Source organism: Leucoraja erinacea, chromosome 25 (assembly GCF_028641065.1).
Source record: "Leucoraja erinacea ecotype New England chromosome 25, Leri_hhj_1, whole genome shotgun sequence".
Taxonomy (NCBI): domain Eukaryota; kingdom Metazoa; phylum Chordata; class Chondrichthyes; order Rajiformes; family Rajidae; genus Leucoraja; species Leucoraja erinaceus.
The window spans coordinates 23,887,068-23,908,838 of NC_073401.1; the positions used below are offsets into that span (position 1 = coordinate 23,887,068).

General features: G+C 46.9%; 1 protein-coding gene across 1 annotated transcript; it reads right to left on the minus strand.

Annotated features, from left to right (window-relative positions):
- Window positions 1–1,239: 1,239 nt before the first annotated feature.
- Window positions 1,240–11,208, minus strand: LOC129709112 (transmembrane protein 233-like). The gene is given in 5 exon segments (XM_055655231.1): window positions 1,240–3,964; window positions 5,420–5,554; window positions 10,847–11,051; window positions 11,053–11,183; window positions 11,185–11,208. Coding segments are annotated over 5 exon segments (504 nt in total). The 3' UTR covers window positions 1,240–3,955.
- Between the last annotated feature and the right edge of the window lie 10,563 nt (window positions 11,209–21,771).

The window sequence follows — 21,771 nt, forward strand, 5'->3', positions numbered from 1 at the left end:
GTGCGGGCTCGGTGGGCCAAAGGCCTGTTTCTGTGTTGCAGCTCCAACTAATCAAAACTAAACCAAAAAAAACCCAATCAAATGGATAATGTCCAGCATTAGGGCGACACGGTGGCACAGCTGTAGAGCTGCTGCCTTACAGTGCCAGAGTTAGTGTGCGGGGATTGCTGGTCGGCACGGACTAAGTGGGCTGAAGGGCCTGTTTCTGTACTGTATCTCTAAACTAAACTCACTGAGACCAGCAGGTACTGAATGGAACCAACAACCACTGACTTCTACACAAAGTGCAGAAAGGATCAGCTGAAATATCCATCAGAGAGCGAGAGAGAGAGGGTATATTTAGACATTATGGTAGGACGTCAAGCAATGGTGTTTTCAGGTCTAAAGGGGTTATGGAGTTACATGATCCAAGCCCACAAATAACATCAGTTACGGCAGTGGACGGTGGGATCCAGAGCGCTCCCACCCTCTTTGAACTTTTCTCGTTCTATCTGTTGACCTTTTGACTGATAACGAAGCCCTTAATAGATTGATTAATTTGCACAAAGCACTCTGCATCCAACCTCCCGGGTTTAAGTGCAATCTCTCTGTACATCCCAGACCGTAGAAGGAGCTGGTGTATTTACTAATGGATGCCAGCATTTAAGTTAGTGGCTGAAGATAGACACAAAATGCTGGAGTAACTCAGCGGGTCAGACAGCATCTCTGGAGAGAAGGAGTAGGGGCCGTTTCAGACAAGACCCTACCTCAGACACGAAACGTCACCTATTCCTTTTCACCGGAGATGCTGTCTGACCCGCTGAGTTACTCCAGCTTTTTGTGCCTATCTTTGGTTTAAATCAGCATCTGCAGTTCCTTCCTGCACATTTAAGTTGGTGGCTATTGATGTTGATATTCAGTTTATGATTTGGGGAAATGTTCTTCACTGGGGACACAGTCTGCTATAGTTAGTCGAGTCAATGATTGGGTTACATATCGAAGTACAGATTTTAATGTGTGCGTGTAAGCACCTGTCTCTCCCTCCATCTCCTGTCACTGACACCAGCACAAGAGCTGAGAGCCGCACTTCTGCATCTGTTCCTGCCATTAACAGGAGCGGACTTTGGACAGGAACACTTGCTGCTTGAACACCTAAAACCTGCAGTTAGACACGAAAAACTGCAGTAACTCAGCGGGTCAGGGAGCCTTTCTGGAGAAAAGGAATAGGTGACGTTTCGGATAGAATCCATTCGGACTGAAGGAGGGTCTTGACCTGAAACGTCACCTATTCCTTTTCTCCAGAGATTCTGTCTGACCCGGTGAGGTACTCCAGCTTTTTTCAGTTTAAACCAGCCTCTGCAGTTCCTTCCTCCACCAAAAACCTGCAAGTTGATAAGCCACCACTGACCAACCCTATATATATATATATATATTCTCCCTACGCTGAATCACGCTGCACACTTATTTTGATAGACCTAGATAGCTAAGGCTCAAGTGGTATCAGTCTCACTCCTGAGTCAGAGGGTCAAAAGTTCATCTCCCAGTACAGAGAATCCAGATTCTTAGTCCTGTGGATCTTTATACGTGTACTATAGAGGTAGTGTGATTGGGCGATTGATAGTCGCTGGGCTGAAGGGTTTGTTTCCATGCTGTATATTTTAGTCAATCAGTTAATTTCAAATAAAAACATGGTAGTTCTTCCAGGGCCGTCTTAACAGCATTCTAGGCCCGTGGGCAAAGCAGTGCACTGGGGCCCCTACTCTTCCAGTTACTTTATGCCAAATCAAATACACCATCATGCACTTGCGATGTTCTTCCCCGTTTTCATGTTGCACAATAACATTCTACACTAGAAACATAGAAAATAGGCGCAGGATGTACAGTGAGATTCCTTTAAACACAGTCTGTTGGGCAGAAGATACAAACATTTGAGAGCACTGACCATCAGATTCAGGAACTGCTTCTTCTCTTCTGTTATCAGATGACCGAACCATCCTCCCATATGCTCAGGTGTTGTCCTGATCTTCCAACCTACCTTATTGCAGACATTGCCCTTTTCTCTCTGGAACTGCAGCACTACAATGCTGTAAACTACATTCTGTACTCTGGCATTTTTCTCTAAGCACTACCTGGGCGGCATGGTTGTACAGCGGTGGGGTTGCTGCCTCACAGCGCCAGAGACCCGGGTTCAAGCCCGACTACGGGTACTGTCTGTACGGAGTTTGTAGGTTCTCCCTGTAACCTGCGTGGGTTTTCTCCAGGAGCCCTGGTTTTCTCCTACACCCCAAAGACGCACAGGTTTGTAAGGTTAATTGGCAAGGTAAAATTGCCCCAAGTGTGCGTAGGATAGTGTTAGTGTGCGGGGATCGCTGGTCGGCTTGAACTTGGTGGGCCGTCGGGCCTGTTTCCGCACTGTTTCTCTGAACTAAAACTAAACCCGTTGTGATTATGGTGCTCAGGTATAACATGATCCGAGTTAATTGGATAGCACGCAAACAGTTTGGGGAAAAGATTCTGGGGAAAAGGTGCCCCCTTCTGTCACAGGTAATCCTTGGCCTTGCATGTTTCACTGACAATGTTCATTTTAAAAGAAAGGACACACCACTTAAAGTACCGTCTTTATTTTCGTATGACTAAACTGTACATTCTTCTTTGTAATATATACCAGCGCCACCAGTTTATTTACAAGTAAGGCATGGAAAATATATGTAGTTACATCTCACCTCCACAGAACTGGGAGGGGAATTAAATGAATGTATAAACGTGAAGCAAGAATAACTCCCTGTGTTTTCACTACCTGATATCATTCTTTCTTGTTGCATCGTTTGACTACTGGGGAAACTAGGTAAAAGGCATATATATATAACGAGATAAACTAAGAACAGTAGTTTCTTGTATGTAGGCTGAACTTGCAGCTCATTCTCAACCTCCAGCTGTAATCACCAGCAGTTCAGACCTTTGAAACCATTACGTCTGAACTTTATCCTTCAAACGTTCAGTTATGGCTGGTGATATATTTATTTTTTTGCACTGACATGCTGGAGTTTACAGACTAACTGCTGGTACTGGGAGTCCATTCACCAAGGAGACTGTAGTCATCCCAACCGAGCTACCACCACCATCTTGTCACAAGTAACTGGGAATAGGCAATGCATGCTGGCTGCCGTCCTGCACATGTCCCCATTCCAAACACGAGTTTGTCAAATAATACCAAGAGCAATTTGAATTAAGACTTGCTCAAGGTGGCCACTATTAAGTTAAGGTGGGGTGCAATGATTGAAGTTGGCATCTATTAACAGTGCCATTAAGTCACTGTGATTAGCCGTTATAACGAGATATTTAAAGCTGGATCTATGCACATAATCCTACAAGTTCAACTTCTGAAATATCTTCACCGTCACAATGGCCCATTCATCTTAAAAAGGGCTTTCAACCTCTGCTAAAATACAGACAGGAACGTTGTACAAACTTGCTAAACATAATGCTCTATTGTCGGAGGAGGAGCTCTGAAAGGATTAGTTTTATAAAATCATTAATATAACAGTTTTCAAGTACAATGAAAATATAGCTGTCATTAAATATAAGGCAGTAAGACTCCAAATGTTTTGATTACCTATAGAGGGGAAGTCCATCTCAGGTTAAGTATATAAGATCTAATATTTCAAATACAATATCTTCATATTTTGTTGTCGCTCATGTGTTTCTGTGTTATCCAGCTGCCAGGTTTGAGGGAAAGTGTTTCCTGAGATTTCTGTTGTTACAAAGTACTAAGTACAGAAGTTATCTTGGGCGTTCTTCCTCTGACATTAGTAATTAACTCATTTTAAAACAAAGAAAATCTGACCTCAAACCAGCTGCATAAGAGAAATCCTATCAACGGCAATATACGGTTGGCATGAATTACACACAATCCGTTTTCTTTGAGCCTTTTGCTGGTGAGTTTCCGAATCGTTCGATATTCTCAGCGACGGGTTGATCACTGATGCTGCAGAGGGAAAACAAGCAGATTAATTAAACGGAAAAAAATTACACATGTCGGATCAGAAACGGTCAGAAATCCACAACTAGTCAGGCATGATGTGATAATGGGTCTGAAGCAAGAAGGGTCTCGACCTGAAACGTCACCTATTCCTTTTCTCCAGAAATTACAATGGAATATGTTGGGAATGATCAACAGACGGGTCCTTGAGCAGCGGAAAGATCACCCTTATTTGTCCCTCCACGCACCCCACAGTCTGCTGAGCAAGTCCAGCATTTCCATGTCTGCCGCCCACTGTATTGGACGTTTGTATCTAACAGCTTGGCATTGTGGGGTTTGCTACTAGCCATAGTCAAGTCAAGTCAAGTCAAGTCAAGTCAAGTTTATTTGTCACATACACATACGAGTGTGCAGTGAAATGAAAGTGGCAATGCTCGCGGACTTTTGTGCAAAAGACAAACAACAAAACAACCAAACAAATTATAAACACAATCATAACACACATATTCTTTTACATAATAAATAATAGAAGGAAAAACGCATGAAAAACGCATGTCCATACATCACATGTGTAGGAAGGATAACGGCCAATGCTGGTTTACACCGAGGATGGACACAAAATTGTGGAGTAACTAGAGTCTGAAGAAGGGTTCCGACCCGAAACGACATTCATCCTTTTTCCGCCTGATTCGCGGAGTTACTCCAGTGCTTTGGAGTACTCCAATCAACCTTACGTCACATCTCTGTTTCTGAACCAATTTCATTATACCGTCTATCTCCCTGCTACACCCTCAGACCTCATAGAGCCATAGAGAAACAGGCCCTTCGGCCCACTCAACCTGTGCTAACCACCACCCACCCATTTGCATAAGTCCGATGTAGCGACCCAAAATACCGACCATCCCTTTATCTCCATGGATGCTGCTCGACCCACTGCGTACCCCTGTAGTTTGATGTTTCCTATATTGCACCTTCTTTGGGTTCTTTCTTATGGGAGTTAAGAAACTTTCAGTGTGTTTAGACTATACTTTACACTTTAGAGATACAGCGTGGAAACAGGCCCTTTGGCCCAGAGTCCGCGTTGACCAGCAATCACCCCGTACACTAGCACTATCCTACTAACCTACTAACACTCTCCTAGGGACAATTTTACAATTTTTTTTTACCGAAGCCAATTAACCTACAAACCCGCACACACGTCTTTGGAGTGTGGGAGGAAACCGGAGCGCTCGGGGAAAACCCACGCGGTCACAGGGAGGAGGTACAAACCCTGTAGTCAGGATCTAACCCAGCAGCAACTCCACCACTGCACCACCACATGTTGTAGGAAACATCAGCATAGACGTGAATGTTTTAACAAACAGTTTAACAAAACTATCTCGCTGCATTACCCATCCCTCAAACTTCCCAATATCTAATCTTGGCCAGTTCAATAAAAAAGACAAAGTGAAAATTCCCTACCGTTGTAAAGTGAACAATGCAAAAGATGGCAATGACTATTAATCCAGCAATAATGGCTGCAATGGAGACCAGTGTGGCTATGTGTCCCAACTTCTTTCCTGCATCAGCATCTCCCTCATTGTAGCTGTTCAGAGCCTTAAGGACAGAAAACAATCGTTAGCATAAAATCTCACCGTTCCCTTTGTGATACGTTCACCGCTGTGAATTTATAATAAAAAGACAAAATGAGGCAAGGCCTGGCCTCAGAACAGGAATAATTGAGAACATCAGGGTTTGTTACGCTGTAGATAGAGGGAGTGCTGTTGATACGGAGAGGGGCGGCAGGGTGGGGTGGGAGAAAAAAAATAACGGGGGTGGTTAAGCAAATTGTTTCTTCAGCATTGTAAGGCAGACAGACGCAGGGGGTGGAAATCGCTATCAAAACATGGGGGGGACACAATTATTTGGTGGCCGCCCACGCATGGTTTCGGAGGCTTCGGCCGTGGGCCCTGTGGACGACGGTGACCGACTCCGAACTCCAGCAACAGAAGCTTCGTCCGCCCCGAATCGTGGGGCTTCAAACGGCCCGTTTGCGGGGCCTTTCATCGCCTGGCGCGGTATAAAATCGGCCGCGGGATCTTCCATCGCCCGGCGGGAGCTTCAACATCAGGAGCCTCGATCGCCTCGACGCAGCAATTTGACCGCGGGGCGATGGAAAATCTGCATTGGAGAGCAGCAGGCGAGGAGAGGAAGGTCCCACCAGTGGGAGAGCCTCGTCTCGGAATAGAAGGATGTCTTTTTAGAAAGGGAATGAGGATGAAATTCTTCAGTCAGAGGGTGGTGAATCTGTGGAATTCACTGCCACTGATGGATGTGGATGCAGGGCAGGTTGGAGGGGATGTTCTGGAGATGATGTGATGATGTAGGATCAGAGGTGGGACCACCGCTGGATTATGAGTGTGAAATATGTCCAGTGTTGTCGCCAATCAACTGGACTCTGACAACTTGCATTCATTTTCCAGACACACTTTATTGACTTGTGCACATTAGCCCCAGTCCGACTTTCCCGAGTTACTCACTAATTCTCCCGAGTTTGCCCCTTGATTCAAACTCGGCGATGCCAGCCGTAGGTACTCGGGGCTATTTTTTTTCTCGTGGACATTTTTCAACATGCTGAAAAAAACGTCCCGACTTACCTGATGCCCCGAGTACCTACGTACGAAATATCTACGGACTCGCTACGGACATTCTCCGATTTTGAATCAAGGGGAAAACTCGTGAGAAATCGTGAGTAACTCGGGGAAGTGGGACAGGGGCTTTTACTGTGAATTCCTACTCAGCACTGTCAACTTGTACACAGATTTTGACCCTTGCAATGTGTGGCACGGTGGCGCAGCTGCTGAGTTGCTGCCAGAGACCAGGGTTCGATCCCGACTCCGGGTGCTGTCTGTACGGAGTTTGTACATTCTCCCCTTGATCGGGTGGGTTTTCTCCAAGATTTTCAAAGACCCCCGTACATGGTTGTACGTTACTTGGTTTGGTATAAATGTAAACTGTCCCTAGCGGTGCGGAGGATCGTGTTAAGTGTGCAGGGATCACTAGTTGGTGTGGACTTGGAGGGCCGAAGGGTCTGTTTCCGCATTGTATCTCGGAACTAAATTAAAATTGTGCGCACTCTAATTTACTATCACCGATCACAATACATTCTCGAAAAAAACCCAAATACAAATACAATAACTCTAATACAAATATCACTACATGTAATTGAATCCTTGACTTGTATTCAATTTTAGTAAGGATGACAATCACGAACCTTGTGCTATACGTCAAAGGGTGAACTTTGTACAGCTGTCTTAACCCTTGTCATACTGAGGTTTCCACGGGAGGAGTTGGAGATGGTGTGGGATGGACTGCATCAAAGGGCGGGGAAGTTCGGGGCTACAGGAGCTATCTCTCCATCAACTCCCAGCGGGAACTTCACTGGGAAAACACATCTCTGGCCCCATTCCTTCCCTTCAGATACTGGGTTTCTGAGAAAAACATTTTTTCACACAGAGAGTGGTGAATCTCTGGAATTCTCTGCCACAGAGGGTAGTTGAGGCCAGTTCATTGGCTATATTTAAGAGGGAGTTAGATGTGGCCCTTGTGGCTAAAGGGATCAGGGGGTATGGAGAGAAGGCAGGTGCGGGATACCGAGTTGGATGATCAGCCATGATCATATTGAATGGCGGAGCAGGCTCGAAGGGCCGAATGGCCTACTCCTGCATCTATTTTCTATGTTTCTATGTATCTATGTTTCCTGAGCCCACAGTTATCCAATCCAAGAGTCTGTTAAAGGCTGACACTCCACAGAGACAAGCAGGGTTATTATCCTGAGTTCCAGGTTTGATCGTGTGGTCATGTCAGTAGGAACCTGTAGACACACAATGCTGGAGTAACCCCGCGGGACAAGCACCATCTCTGGAGAGAAGGAATGGGTGACGTTTCGGGTCAAGACCCTTCTTCAGAAGAAGTCACCCACTCCTGCTTGACGCTGCCTGACCCGCCCAGTTATTGTGTCTATCTTCGGTGTAAACCAGCATCTGCAGTTCCTTCCTGCACCCCAGTAGAGAGGCCCCGGGCTGTGGCAGGTTTGAAGAGATGTAAGCAAGTTCCCCCGTGGTCACAAGTCAATCAACGTCCAGCCCTGATATCCCGGGAATTGGCCCGGGCATGACATTGCTCACGTCCTCAATCACACTGGGCACTCGAATGCCATGTGGGACTTCCCATATTGGTACTAGCACGTCAGTCCCCGCATACAACCCATGGTCATGCCTCTGAAAAGTTCATAAGTGATAGGAGCAGAATTAGGACCATTCAGCCCATCAAGACTACTCCGCGTTCAAACATGACTGATGTACCTTTCCCTCTTAACCCCATTCTCCTGCCCTCTCCCCATTACCCCGATACCCTTTACTAATCAATAATCTATCAATCTCCACCTTAAAAATACCCATTGACATCCTCCGCCGCCTTCTGTGGCAGAATCCCACAGATGCATCGCCCTCTGACTAAAGCAATTGCTCCTCATCTCATTTCTAAAGGTACTTCCTTATATCCTGACGCTGTGGCCTCCGGTCCTAGACTCTCCCACTAGTGGAAACATGCTGTCCACACCCACTCCACCCACTATTCGAGTCAGGTATTCACCGTGGCCAGCTTTGGGGTGGCATTGGACAGAGCCCAAACCATGCTGGTACCTCCCCTGCGGAGTGATCATCCCCTCCCGCTAACCGAGAGAACCCAGTCGGGTAGTTTCCCAGCCGTTTCTTGGTGTTCGTTTCCATTTATCCTTACTGATAGCGACTTTTCGTGGCCATGCAACGGGTTTTACTGCGAGCCAAGGTTAAAATAAAATCAGTTGTGTTCAAGAAGGAACTGCAGATGCTGGAAAATCGAAGGTACACAAAAATGCTGGTGGAAACTCAGCGGGTGCAGCAGCATCTATGGAGCGAAGGAAATAGGCAACGTTTCGTCCCGAAACGTTGCCTATTTCCTTCGCTCCATAGATGCTGCTGCACCCGCTGAGTTTCTCCAGCATTTTTGCGTACCTTAAACTAAAATCACACAGCTGCTTGTTGGACTCATGGAGGACCACGAGAATCCTTCACAGACTTTATGGTCGGTGTAACATGCCAAGGCTGGTGAAAACCCCGTGGCAACAACATAAGATCAATGGTTCCAAGAGCAGGATTGGGCCATTCGACGCCATCAAGGGCGGCTCGGTGGCGCAGCGGCAGGGTTGCTGCCTTTACAGCGCCAGAGACCTGGGTTCGATCCTGACTACGGGTGCAATCTGTTCGGAGTTTGTACATTCTCCCCTTGACACACGTGGTTTGTCTCCGGGATCTCCAGCCCACCTTCCAAAAGACGTACAGGTTTGTAGGCTAATTGGTTTAGAAACATAGAAACAGGTTTGTAGGCTAATTGGCCCTTCGAGCCTGGGATATCATGGCTGACATCCAACTCAGTATCCCGTTTGTTCCTCCATACCCCCTGATCCCTTAGCCACAAGGTGCCACATCTAACTCCCTCTTAAATATAGTAATGAACTGGCCTCAACTACCCTCTGTGGCAGAGAGTTCCAGAGATGTGGAAAAAAGTAAAGGATTTCCCCTTTATCCTTAAGATCGCTGCATCTAGCCTGTCGTAAGTTTCTATAAGATCCCCTCTCAATCTTCTAAATTCTAGAGAGTATAAACCAAGTCTATCCAGTCTTTCTTTTCAGTTTGGTATACAGGTATAATTTGTTCCTACTGTGTGTGTGTAGGGTAGTGTTAGGGTAGGACCGCTGGTCGGTGCGGACTCGGTGGGCCGAAGGGCCTGTTTACGCGCAGTATCGCTAAACGAAACTAAAGTCTACCCCGCCATTCAATCCTGGCTGATCTATCTTTCCCTCTCAACCCCATTCTCCTGCCTTCTCCCCATAACCCCTGACACCAGCACTAATAAAGAACCTGTCAATCAATCTCTGCCTTGAAACTATCCATTGACACGCCCTCCACAGCCGCCTGTGGCAATGAAGTCCACAGATTCACCACCAACATCTCTGGACCATCGCCAGTTAAAGGAAAACATTAGGTACACAAAAATGCAGGAGAAACTCTGCGGGTGCAGCAACATCTAGACGCTGCTGCACCCACTGAGTTTCTCCAGCATTTTTGTGTACCTTCGATTTTCCAGCATCTGCAGTTCCTTCTTAAACAAAGGAAAACCTTGACAGTTCTGTCACCCCCTCCCCTTCCCCTATCCCTCCACCCCACTCCAGCTTGTTGCCCACCACCACCACCACAGACAGAAGGGAGAAGAATTAGGCCAATCGCCCCATCGTCTACTCTACCATTCAATCATAGAAACATAGAAAACAGGTGCAGGAGTAGGCCATTCGGCCCTTTGAGCCAGCACTGCCATTTAATATGATCATGGCTGATCATCCAAAATCACTACCCCGTTCCTGCCTTCTCCCCATATCCCCTAACTCCGCTATTTTTAAGAGCTCTATCTAGCTCTTTAATATGGTCATGGCTGATCATCCAAAATCAGTACCCTGTTCCTGCTTTTTCCCCACATCCCTTGATTCCGTTAGCCCTAAGAGCTAAATCTATCTCTCTCTTGAAAACATCCAGTGAATTGGCCTCCACTGCCTTATGTGGCAGAGAATTCCACAGGTTCACAACTCTCCCGAGTGAAAACGTTTTTTCCTCTTGGCTGAGCTATCCCTCCATCTCTACCCCCCCCCCCCCCCCCCCCCCCCCCCCCCCCCCCCCCCCCCCCCCCCCCCCCCCCCCCCCCCCCCCCCCCCGCCTTCTCCCCCCACAACCACTGACACTCGAACTAATGAAGAATCTTTCAATCACAACCCCCCTGACGCCCGGTGCGACAAGCCCCGCCGCCCCCCTCACTCACCATCATTGCAAACACGAAGGCCACGATGTTGATGGGGTGGGACGGGCAGAAGCAGGACAGCATGGTGAGGATGAGGTATCTTTTCGGCGGCTTTGCCTCTTGCGCTTCATTGTCGGGGTCGCTGACTGCGATATCTATCTCCTCCAACGACTGCTTTAGATCCGACTTGTTGACCGCCTCAGACATTTGAGGGAAGCGAAAGGGGGCAGCTCAGGGCGCTGGGCTCCGGCTCACACTGAGAGCTCGGCTGATCCACAAACTCGGAGCGAGTCAACACTGACCTAATCTTACCGGCACAGCCAGGCTGGCCAGCCCGACCCCATCCCCGCCCGGGCCAACATGACCACTGGCCATCTGATCATTCCAAGTCACTGCAGTTCCGGATCCGCTAGGAGTTACACTGGCTTCTCATTTCTTTTCACGCAGAATGTGTGACAGCGCCTTAATCAATCTCTCGCCCTCTCAACTATTTATGTTAATCTATCACCTTACATTATTAATTGGTGTCAGCACCTGTAAATATTTTCTTACAAATGTTCTTATTAATATTTATTCACACTTTGCCCTCTAACAAGTTAACTAAAGACTCACAAACTGTAACATATTTATTAACTCCTTCGTTTAATAATCTTCTCTGATTTTTTTTTCTGCTTTGATATTCGCTTATCTTCTGTTGTAGAAATGTCAAATACATCTTCCAAAATAGTGCACATCAAACTCTAATCTCTACAGTCAGTTGCTACTGATTTCCCACTCCTTGCTTATCCCGTATTGCCTGACTTTACCTCGCACCTCAGCCATCCCCCGCACTCTATAACCAGAGATTATTGGTCTCACTCTGTAGCCAGTGGTTATTGATCACCTATACTTTCATCAGTGATTATTGATTACTAGCACTGTAACCGATAATTGTTGATCTCACTCTGTAGTCTGTGATTATTGATCACCTACACTGTAACTAGTGATTATTGATTACTATCATTGTAACAATGATTGATTTCTGACACTGCAACCAGCGATTATTGATCTCCCGCACTCTATAACGTGATTATTGATGACTAATATTGTACCGTTGATTATCGATTACTGATACTGTAACGAGTATTGAGCTCCCTAACTCTGTAATCAGTGATTATTAAGTACCAACTACAACCAGTGATGATAGAACTTACTCTGTATCCAATGATTACTTATTATTAATACTGTAACGAGTGATTATTGATCAAGCTCATTCTTACCAACATTAACAGTGATTATTCATCTCTCTCACTGGAACCATGATTATTGATCACTAACACTATAGGCAGTGATTATTGATCAAGCTCATTCTTACCAACATTAACAGTGATTATTGATCACCAGCACTAACCAGTGATTATTGATCACTCACACTATAGCCAGTGATTGTTTATTTCTAATACTCTGTAACCAGGGATTATTGATCTTCCACACCGTGTCACCCAGTGATTATTAATCTTTCACTCTCAGTAACGAGTGAGTATGGATCTCACACCCTCAGTAGCGAGTGGTTATTGATCTGTTATCCTCAGTCGATGTGACGAGACTTCACCGCTGCGCCACAGTAACGGCCAACGCAAAATAAGCTCTTCCAAATCAAATGTTTAAATTAAAACATGTCCCCTGGCATGCGATTACCAGCCAGTCTGCCCGTGTGCTCCCGGAATCCCCGACCATGTATATTAGGCTGCACTGCTGTTGATGTGCATCAGTATCCATCCCCAAGACTGCAGCTCAACCGTCGGGAAGCATCTTGGGAATAATGGGATGAAGCCACCCAGGATGTGTGGATCTAGACGGCTCATGGCCGGAGTTAGCTACCTAGGTGTGGCGTCGGGTCAGCAGTGACCACACTGACACTCGTGGGAAGGTGAACACACACACACACACAATAGGTTTTATTTCCAATATGGAACAACAGTGATATGAAAGTAGACACAAAATGCTGGAGTAACTCAGCGGGTCAGGCTGCATCTCTAGAGAGAAGGAATGGGTGACGTTTCGGGCCGAGACCCTTCTTCAGACGGTCCAGGTCGGCACGGGGGCCATAGACATTCATCGTCACTGAGGAGGCACAATTAATAAGAGGCCTTCATCCGGCAAAAAGCACAGAAGTGTGAAAATACACACCTGCAGATTCAGGGTCAGCTTCTTCCCAGCTGTTAGCAGGCAACTTAATCATCCTGTCAACAGCTGGAGAGCGGTCCTGAGCTACTGTCTACTTCATTGGAGACCATCGGACTGTCTGTGAGCGGACTTTACTGGCTTTACTTTGCACTAAACGTTATTCCCGTATCATGACTCCGTAAATGGCTCAATCATGTATTGTCTTTCCACTGACTGGTTGGTTAGCACGCAACACAAACTTTTCACTGTACTTCGGTACACGTGACGCTGGCAGTATCATCAAAGACCCACACAATCATAGCCACACACTCATCTCCCTGCTACCTTCAGGTAGAAGGTACAGGAGACTGAAGACTGCAACGACCAGGTTCAGGAATAGCTACTTCCCCACAGCCATTAGGCTATTAAACCTGGCTCGGACAAAACTCGGATTATTAATAACCCATTATCTGTTATTTGCACTTTATCATTTTATTTATTCATGTGTGTATATATTTATATTATAGTATATGGACACACTGATCTGTTTTATAGTAAGTGCCTACTATGTTCTGTTGTGCTGAAGCAAAGCAAGAATTTCATTGTCCTATCAGGGACACATGACAATAAACTCACTTGAACTTGAAACAAAACTGAACTCTTTATCGCCCTTTTTTCCCCGTCTCCCTTTTCTTCCTGCCCTGCTACCTCTCACCCCCCTTTTCCCCCACGCCTGGACTCCTGGCTGTATAAGGGGTAGGGGCTGCCTACAATCAGATTAATTGAACCAATCTTGGTTGCTGTAGCTCGTCTGCCTTTAGACACAGCATGGAAACAGGTCCTACAGCTCACAGAGTCTGCACCCACACACTAGACTTAGTTTAGAGAAGCCAAACAAGCTACACATCCGCACGTATTTGGAGTGTGGGAGGAAACCGGAGCGCCCGGAGGAAACCCAGGCGGTCACGGGTAGAACGTACAGACAGAGACAGCGTCCGTGGTCAGCCTCGAACCCGGCACCCTGGCGCTGTGAGGCAGCAACTGTGCCACCGTGCCGCCAGTGGCCTGAGTTTACGCCTGTGTTTTCCGGCAGCCAGGCACTCTCAGCATGCTTCACTGACAAGGATTCAGTGACCAGGATCGGAGAGGACTTTAGGGAGGACGTGTGGTCACATAGGATAGACGCGGAGATGTTTGCAATGGTGTGAGACTCTCGACTGAGGGGTGGCAGAGCAACCAGATAAAGGACTGACTTGTGTAGGTATTTATTTTCCTGGAGTGTGACAAATCTCTGGCATTCTCTTGCCCGGAGGTTTGCAGAGGCTGGATTACCGGGAGATATTTAAAGAGGACAAAGATAACTCTTGGAACTCTTGGTCAAGGAATTGAGGGCCGAATGGACCTGACACGGGGGACGAGATGAGGCCTGGGACAGAACAGCCATCGTCATAGCGAACGGGTCTGAAGAAGGGTCTCCACCCCTCTCTCCAGAGACGCTGCCTGACCCACTGAGTTACTCCAGTTTTTTTGTGTCTATCTTTGGTTTAAACCAGCATCTGCAGTTCCTTCCTACACATAGCGAATGGCGGGGCTGGTTTGAATAGTCTAATCCCACCTTGTGTCCTTATACTCTTTTGGTTTGAGATAGCATTTATAACGGTGTAAAAAAAGGTTGGCGATAAATAAATAAATAAACAAACAGATAAATAAACAAATAAATAAATAAATAAATAGGTAACAAATCAGAACAGCACAGTGGTGCAGGGGTAGGGTTGCTGCCACAGACACCGTCCTCAGGGGTATAGTCCGAGGTTGTCACTGAGGAGGCACAGTTCATAAGGACCCCCCTATGGCACCATGAGCATTATGGAGCTTAATACACCATCAAGATATTCCTTTCATGTTTTCTTACCGTCTATTACTTTTTGTATGTCTGCCTCTACTGGGTCTGTGTTTCCTTTTACTAAAGATGACACAAAAAGCTGGAGGATCTCAGCGGGACAGGCAGCATCTCTGGAGAAAAGGCTGGAACGGGGTACTGATTGTGGATGATCAGCCAGTGTCACATTGAATGGCGGTGCTGGCTCGAAGGGCTGAATGGCCTACTCCTGCACCTATTGTCTATTGTCTATCGTAGTAGGTGACGTTTCAGGTCAAGACCCTTTTTCAGACTGAGGAAGGGTCTCGATCCGAAACATCACAAATTCCTTTTCTCCAAAGATGTTTCCTGACCCACTGAGTTACTCCAGCTTTTTGTGTCTATCTTCGGTTTAAACCAGCATCTGCAGTTACTTCCTACACATTTCCTTTCACTAATATCGCCCTTTTTACCTACCTGTGAAAGTTCTTACAAGTACAGGTTGTAGGTTTGCTGCCATCTTCTGTCTCCTGCATCTCTTGCACAAGGAGTGACATCGTCGGCCACAGCCCCTTACGTGGGTGACACGCAAACTCTTCTTGGTCGACATCCAACAAGATAGCGCTGAACCAGGGAAATGTATTTCAGGCTGTTGAGGGCAGAGGTGATTAACACAAGATCCAGCTGCTGCCAGTCAATAGTCAGTGAGCCCCAAACACTGCATTAAAACATCACTGCACATGAAAACAGGACAGCGGACATCACTTTGAACAGCAAAAAAACCCTCAGTTGCTTGGATAAGAACAAAAAATGCTGGATACACAGAGACATGAGAAACTGCGGATGCTGTTTTTTTGCTAAGAACCCAAAGTCCTGGAGAAACTCAGCAGGTCAGGCAGCATCTATGGAGGAAATGGATAGGTGATGTTTCAAATGAACCCTTTTTCCAGACTGAGACTTTTATCGGGGACGATGCTTCCTAGATTATAGGGTATTAGCTGTAAGGAGAGTTTAAACAAACTTGAAGGTAGACAAAAGTGCTGGAGAAACTCAACGGGTGCAGCAGCATCTATGGAGCGAAGGAAATAGGCAACGTTTCGGGCCGAAACCTTTCTTCAGACTGATGTGTGGGGGGGGGGGGGGGGGGGGGGGGGAGAAGAAAAGAATATAGATTGATATGGGACAAAGTCTGGTGAGTGATAGGTTGACACAAATTACAAGGTTTTGATTGTCATATGGGCAGAAAATGGCTAGAGATGAAAAAGAGATGAAGGGGTGACAGAAGGGGACAAAAGTAGGTAAGGAGCCTAAAGGGTGTCAGATAAGGCGAGGTGTAAAGAAGAAGTGAAATATAAACCTGGAGGGAGGGATGAAAGGGGTTAAGGGGACAGAATAGTGGGAGAAACTGGTGCACACTGGGTTGGGTTTGGGGACAGGATATAGAGGGAGGAAAGAAGGAAGTGTTACCCAAATTTGGAGAATTCATTGCTCATACCATGGGGTTGTAAGCTGCTCGTGGAATATGAGGTGCTGTTCCTCCAGTTTGCGTATAGTCTCACTCAGGGTTGAAAGGTCAGTGTGGGAATGGGAAAGGTTAGCAATCGGAAGATAGACACAAAGTGCTGGAATAATTTCGCGGGTCAGGCAGCATCTTTGGAGCAAAGGAACAGTTTGATGTGTCTGGTCGGAACCCTTCCTCAGACACTGAAATGAGACTTGTCTAAAGAAGGGTTCTGACCCGATACATCACCTGCTCCTTTTCTCCAGAGATGCTGCCCGACCCGCTGAGTTTCTCAAGCAATTTGTATCTATATTCGGTATAAACTAGCTTTTGCAGTTCCTTCCTACAAATAGCAACCGGAACATCCATGTTAGCTTTCATTGCAAAAGGATTTGAGTATAGGAGCAGGGAGGTTCTACTGCAGTTATACAGGGTCTTGGTGAGACCGCACCTGGAGTATTGCGTACAGTTTTGGTCTCCAAATCTGAGGAAGGACATTATTTCCATAGAGGGAGTGCAGAGACGGTTCACCAGACTGATTCCTGGGATGGCAGGACTGTCTTATGAAGAAAGACTGAATAGACTTGGTTTATACTCTCTAGAATTTAGAAGATTGAGAGGGGATCTTATAGAAACTTACAAAATTCTTAAGGGGTTGGACAGGCTAGATGCAGGAAGATTGTTCCCGATGTTAGGGAAGTCCAGGACAAGGGGTCACAGCTTAAGGATAAGGGGAAATCCTTTAAAACCGAGATGAGAAGAATTTTTTTCACACAGAGAGTGGTGAATCTCTGGAACTCTCTGCCACAGAGGGTAGTTGAGGCCAGTTCATTGGCTATATTTAAGAGGGAGTTAGATGTGGCCCTTGTGGCTAAGGGAATCAGGGGGTATGGAGAGAAGGCAGGTACGGGATACTGAGTTGGATGATCAGCCATGATCATGGCGGTGCAGGCTCGAAGGGCCGAATGTCCTACTCCTGCACCTAATTCCTATGTTTCTCTGTTTCTATCCAGGAGTCCCTGGATACACAGTGGCGCAGCTGGTAGAGCTGCCAGAGACGCGGTTCAATGACGGCCTCTCGTGCTGTCTGTGTGGAGTTTGCACGTTCTCTTCATGAGAGTGTGGATTTCCCCTGGGTGTTCTGGTTTCCTCCCAGATCCCAAAGACATGTGGGTCAGTTGGCTAACTGGCAACTGTTAATTGGCACAAGTGTGCAGGTGAGTGGTATAATGTGGGAGGAGTTGATGGGATTGAGGAGCGAATAAAAAATGGGATTAGTATATAAGTGGCTGTTTGATGGTTGGCACAAATTCCATGTTGTATGACGCCATGTTTCAATAGTTTATCTTTCACCTGACATTCTGTGTGTGTCCAGCATTCCCTATGTTCATTTCAGATTTCCAATATCCGCAGAATTTAATTTTTCATGAACTGTGATAAATAAAATAAAGTTGAGTGAAGATAAACAGTTCCTTGCCAGATGCTGCCTGACCTGCTGAGCATTTATACCATTGTCTAAATAAAAGGGAATCCTCCTATGTTGTACAACTACAGCCAGTGGCTGAATGGTGTCACTAAAACCTGTTCAAATAAATCAATGGTGACTCACTGTGAGGGACAGAGGGGTTGTTTGCACAAACTTATGGGAGGAATAGATTGGGTAGCCGCAGTCTCTTGCCCACAGTAGGGGAATCGGGAACCAGAGGACATAGGTTTAAGGTGTGGGGGGGGGGGGATGATTTAATAGACAATAGACAATAAGTGCAGGAGTAGGCCATTCAGCCCTTCGAGCCAGCACCGCCATTCAATGTGATCATGGCTGATCAATAGGAATCCGAGGAATAACGTTTTCAAACAAGGGGTGGTTGGTGTAGGAACGAGCTGCCACGGAAGGTAGTCGAGGCAATTACTATCGCAATGTTTAAAATATATTTAGACAGGTACATGGATAGGATGGGTTTAGACGGATAAGGGGCAAATGTAGGCAGGTAGGACTGGGGTAGATGGGTCATGTTAGGTGGAGTGGGCAAGTTGGGCCAAAGGGCCTGTTTTATTCAGAGGGTGGTTGGTATATGGAAAGAGCTGCCAGAAGAGGTAGACACAAGATGCTGGAGTAACTCAGTGGGACAGGCAACATCTCTGGAGAAAAGGAATCTTCAGAAATGCTGCCTGTCCCACTGAGTTACTCCAGCATCTTGTGTCTACCTTTTCATTTAAACCAGCATCTGCTGTTCTTTCCTGCACATTTAGCCAGAGGAGGTAGTTGAGGCAGGTATTATCACAATGGTTGACAAATATTTAGACAGATACATGGATAGGACAGTTTTGGAGGGATATGGGGCCAACACGGGCAGGTGGGACTAGTGTGGAGATGGGACCAGGGGTGCAGTGTTGCCGGAACTCACCAGAGCTCCAGCACCTCTGTAAAAAATAAGCCAAAAAACAAAAAAGTGGGAATTTTGCAGAGTTGACGTGGAAAAGCTTTTCCCACTGAGAGTAGGGAAGATTCAAACAAGGGGGCATGACATGAGAATTAAGGGACTGAAGTTTAGGGGTAACATGAGGGGGAACTTCTTTACACAGAGCGTGGTAGCTGTGTGGAATGAGCTTCAAGTGAAGGTGGTGGAGGCAGGTTCGTTTTTATCATTTAAAAATAAATTGGATAGTTATATGGATGGGAAGGGAATGGAGGGTTATGGTCTGAGCGCAGGTATATGGGACTAGGGGAGATTATGTGTTCGGCACGGACTAGAAGGGTCGAGATGGCCTGTTTCCGTGCTGTAATTGTTATATGGTTATATGGTTATTATATGGTTTAGCTAGCGGGTTAACCTGGTTGAAAGAGTGGGAAGGGGAAGGCCCATCACTACTGAGGTTCCCTGTAGGAGGGAGGGAGCAATAGGACCCAACAGAGCCAGGCCACGTACTGTCTGCATCGTGGAGGTTGTGGGCCTGGTGCTGAGCTGGTGAGGTGACGGCTCTCGCCCGCTGGTGGCCGGTGGAGAGGCGAGGGTCGGGGGAGTCGCTAGTGGAGGCAGGAGTAGAAATACAGGTCGGTGGTGGTAGCATCGGTGGCCCCGGGGAGGCTGTGAGAGTTGGCGACAGCGGCCGTGACCCGAGGAAGTCACGGCAATTTCGGTGATCCGGGCCTGGGTTTGGCCGGGAAGGCGGTGGATGTTGCTGCTCCTCGTGGGGGCCATCATGGCCTCGTGGTGATCGTGCAGGCGGCACCGTGGTCCAGCTGTGGGGCTCCGGGCCTGCGGGCACTCGAGGAATGTCGGTGGAGGGACCGGTCTGGAGGCCGGCGCTCTTGTGATCCTTCGTAGAGTCCAGATAGGCGAGGAAGCGTTTGTTGCGGGTGTGGATCAGGCTTCGAATGAAGTAGAGTTGTGGTCCATTGCAGAGAGTGTGAGATTGTGTGAGTGTGTGTGAATGAGTGTGTGTGTGAGTGTGTGTGTTTGAGAGAGTGAGGGTGTGTGTGAGTGAGTGAGTGAGTGTGAGTGAGTGAGTGTGTTAATGCGAGTGTGTGTGTGTGTGTGTGAGTGTGTGAGAGTGTGTGAGAGTGTGTGTGAGAGTGAGTGAGTGTATGTGTGTGAGTGTGTGTGTGTGTGAGTGTGAGTGTGTGTGTGTGAGTGTGTGTGTGTGTGTGTGTGTGAGAGTGAGTGTGTGTGTGTGTGTGTGTGTGTGAGAGTGAGTGCGAGTGTGTGCGTGTGTGAGAGAGTGTGAGTGAGTGAAGGCCCAGAGCTGCGGGATAGTCAGGGCGAGTTCGTGCTGGGCCCGGCCCTTCTGTAAAATTACATGTTTACCGTCTTTTTCTTTACTTGCTTGATAATTATATTTCATGATAATTAGTGAGTGCAACCGTGCAATATTTTGTCATATAATTAAATGAAGTATTATACGTTTCATTGTACTAGTAGATGTAGTGACAGGCTATGATCTTGTTGGACCCTCTTGAGAGACTAGTTTGCCCCCTCCCCCCAAGCAAAACCTGAAATGACGTCCCTGTTTGACAGCTCCGGCATCTAAAAAATTAGCACTGCAACACCGGATGTGTTGTTCATGTTCTTCAGTGCAGGAAAGTTGGGTCGAAGGGCCTGTAGACTTCATCTGTAGCGCGAAACGCAAAGCGCTGGAGGAACTCGGAAGGTCAGGTATCATCTGTGGAGAGGTAGCGAGATTAGTTTTTGGAGATCATTCTTATCCAATCAGTAAAATGTTAAAAACAATTATAAAGGATTGTAAAAGGGAGAAATAATAAGCGGAGCATGGGGTATCATTTCCTTTTCCGCGCGGTGAGTCTCCTAACCCTGATTCGCACTCATTGTGAATTCTGTTGACAATTGCAGTCGTTGCTTTGAAAGTTATTAACGGCGTTAAGCGCCTTGGGAACTTTCGAAACAAGCGAAAATTGGATGCTAAATTCAGATAATGCACAGACTGCGTTGCTTCTGTGTGTTTTCCCGACACCAGTCTTGTCTCCAACATTCTTCTTCTTCTTTCGTGTGGCGTGCATAGCCTAAAGTTGTTGGACAACTTGTTCTATTTGATCTTCCGTTTGTGCACGTCGAGTTGATTGCATTAGTCGAAACGGCAGACCACGTGAAGGTTGCAATCTTCCACCCCATCTCCAACATTGAGTTTAAGAAGGAACTGCAGATGCTGGAGAATCGAAGGTACACAAAAAAGCTGGAGAAACTCAGCGGGTGCAGCAGCATCTATGGAGCGAATGAAATAGGCAACGTTTCGGGCCGAAACCCTTCTTCAGACGGAGAAGAAGAAGGGTTTCGAAGAAGGGTTTCTTCGAAACTGAAGAAGGGTTTCGGCCCGAAATGTTGCCTATTTCCTTCGCTCCATAGATGCTGCTGCACCTGCTGAGTTTCTCCAGCTTTTTTGTGTACCTCCAACATTGAGTCCTGTGGAGTCGGCGACCATGACTCCCAGCCAGCGTCATCGCGCACAAACACAGACAAAGGTGCGACTGCCTTACAGCGCCAGAGACCCGGGTTTGATCCTGACTGCAGGTTCTTGTCTGTAACGAATGCGTACGTTCTCACCGTGACCTGCGTGGGTTTTGCGAAGATCCAAGATCTTCAGTTTATTCCCACATTCCAAAGATTGTAGGTTAGTTGGCTTGGTCTAAAATATTAAATTGTCCCTCGTATGCCTTCAGGACCATCTTTCACATTTTTGGGACATGGCATCACGGTAACATCCAACCTTGGAACCTTCTCCTTGTTATATTCACCTGACATTTGGGTATCTTTTGTTTAGTTTAGAGATACAGCGTGGAAACAGGCCCTTCAGCCCACGTCGGCCATCCTACACACTGGGGACAATTTACAGAAGCCTACAAACCTGCAGGTCTTTGGAGTGTGGGAGGAAACCGGAGCAGCCAGAGAAAACCTACGCAGGTTGCAGGGAGAACGTGCAAACTCTGTA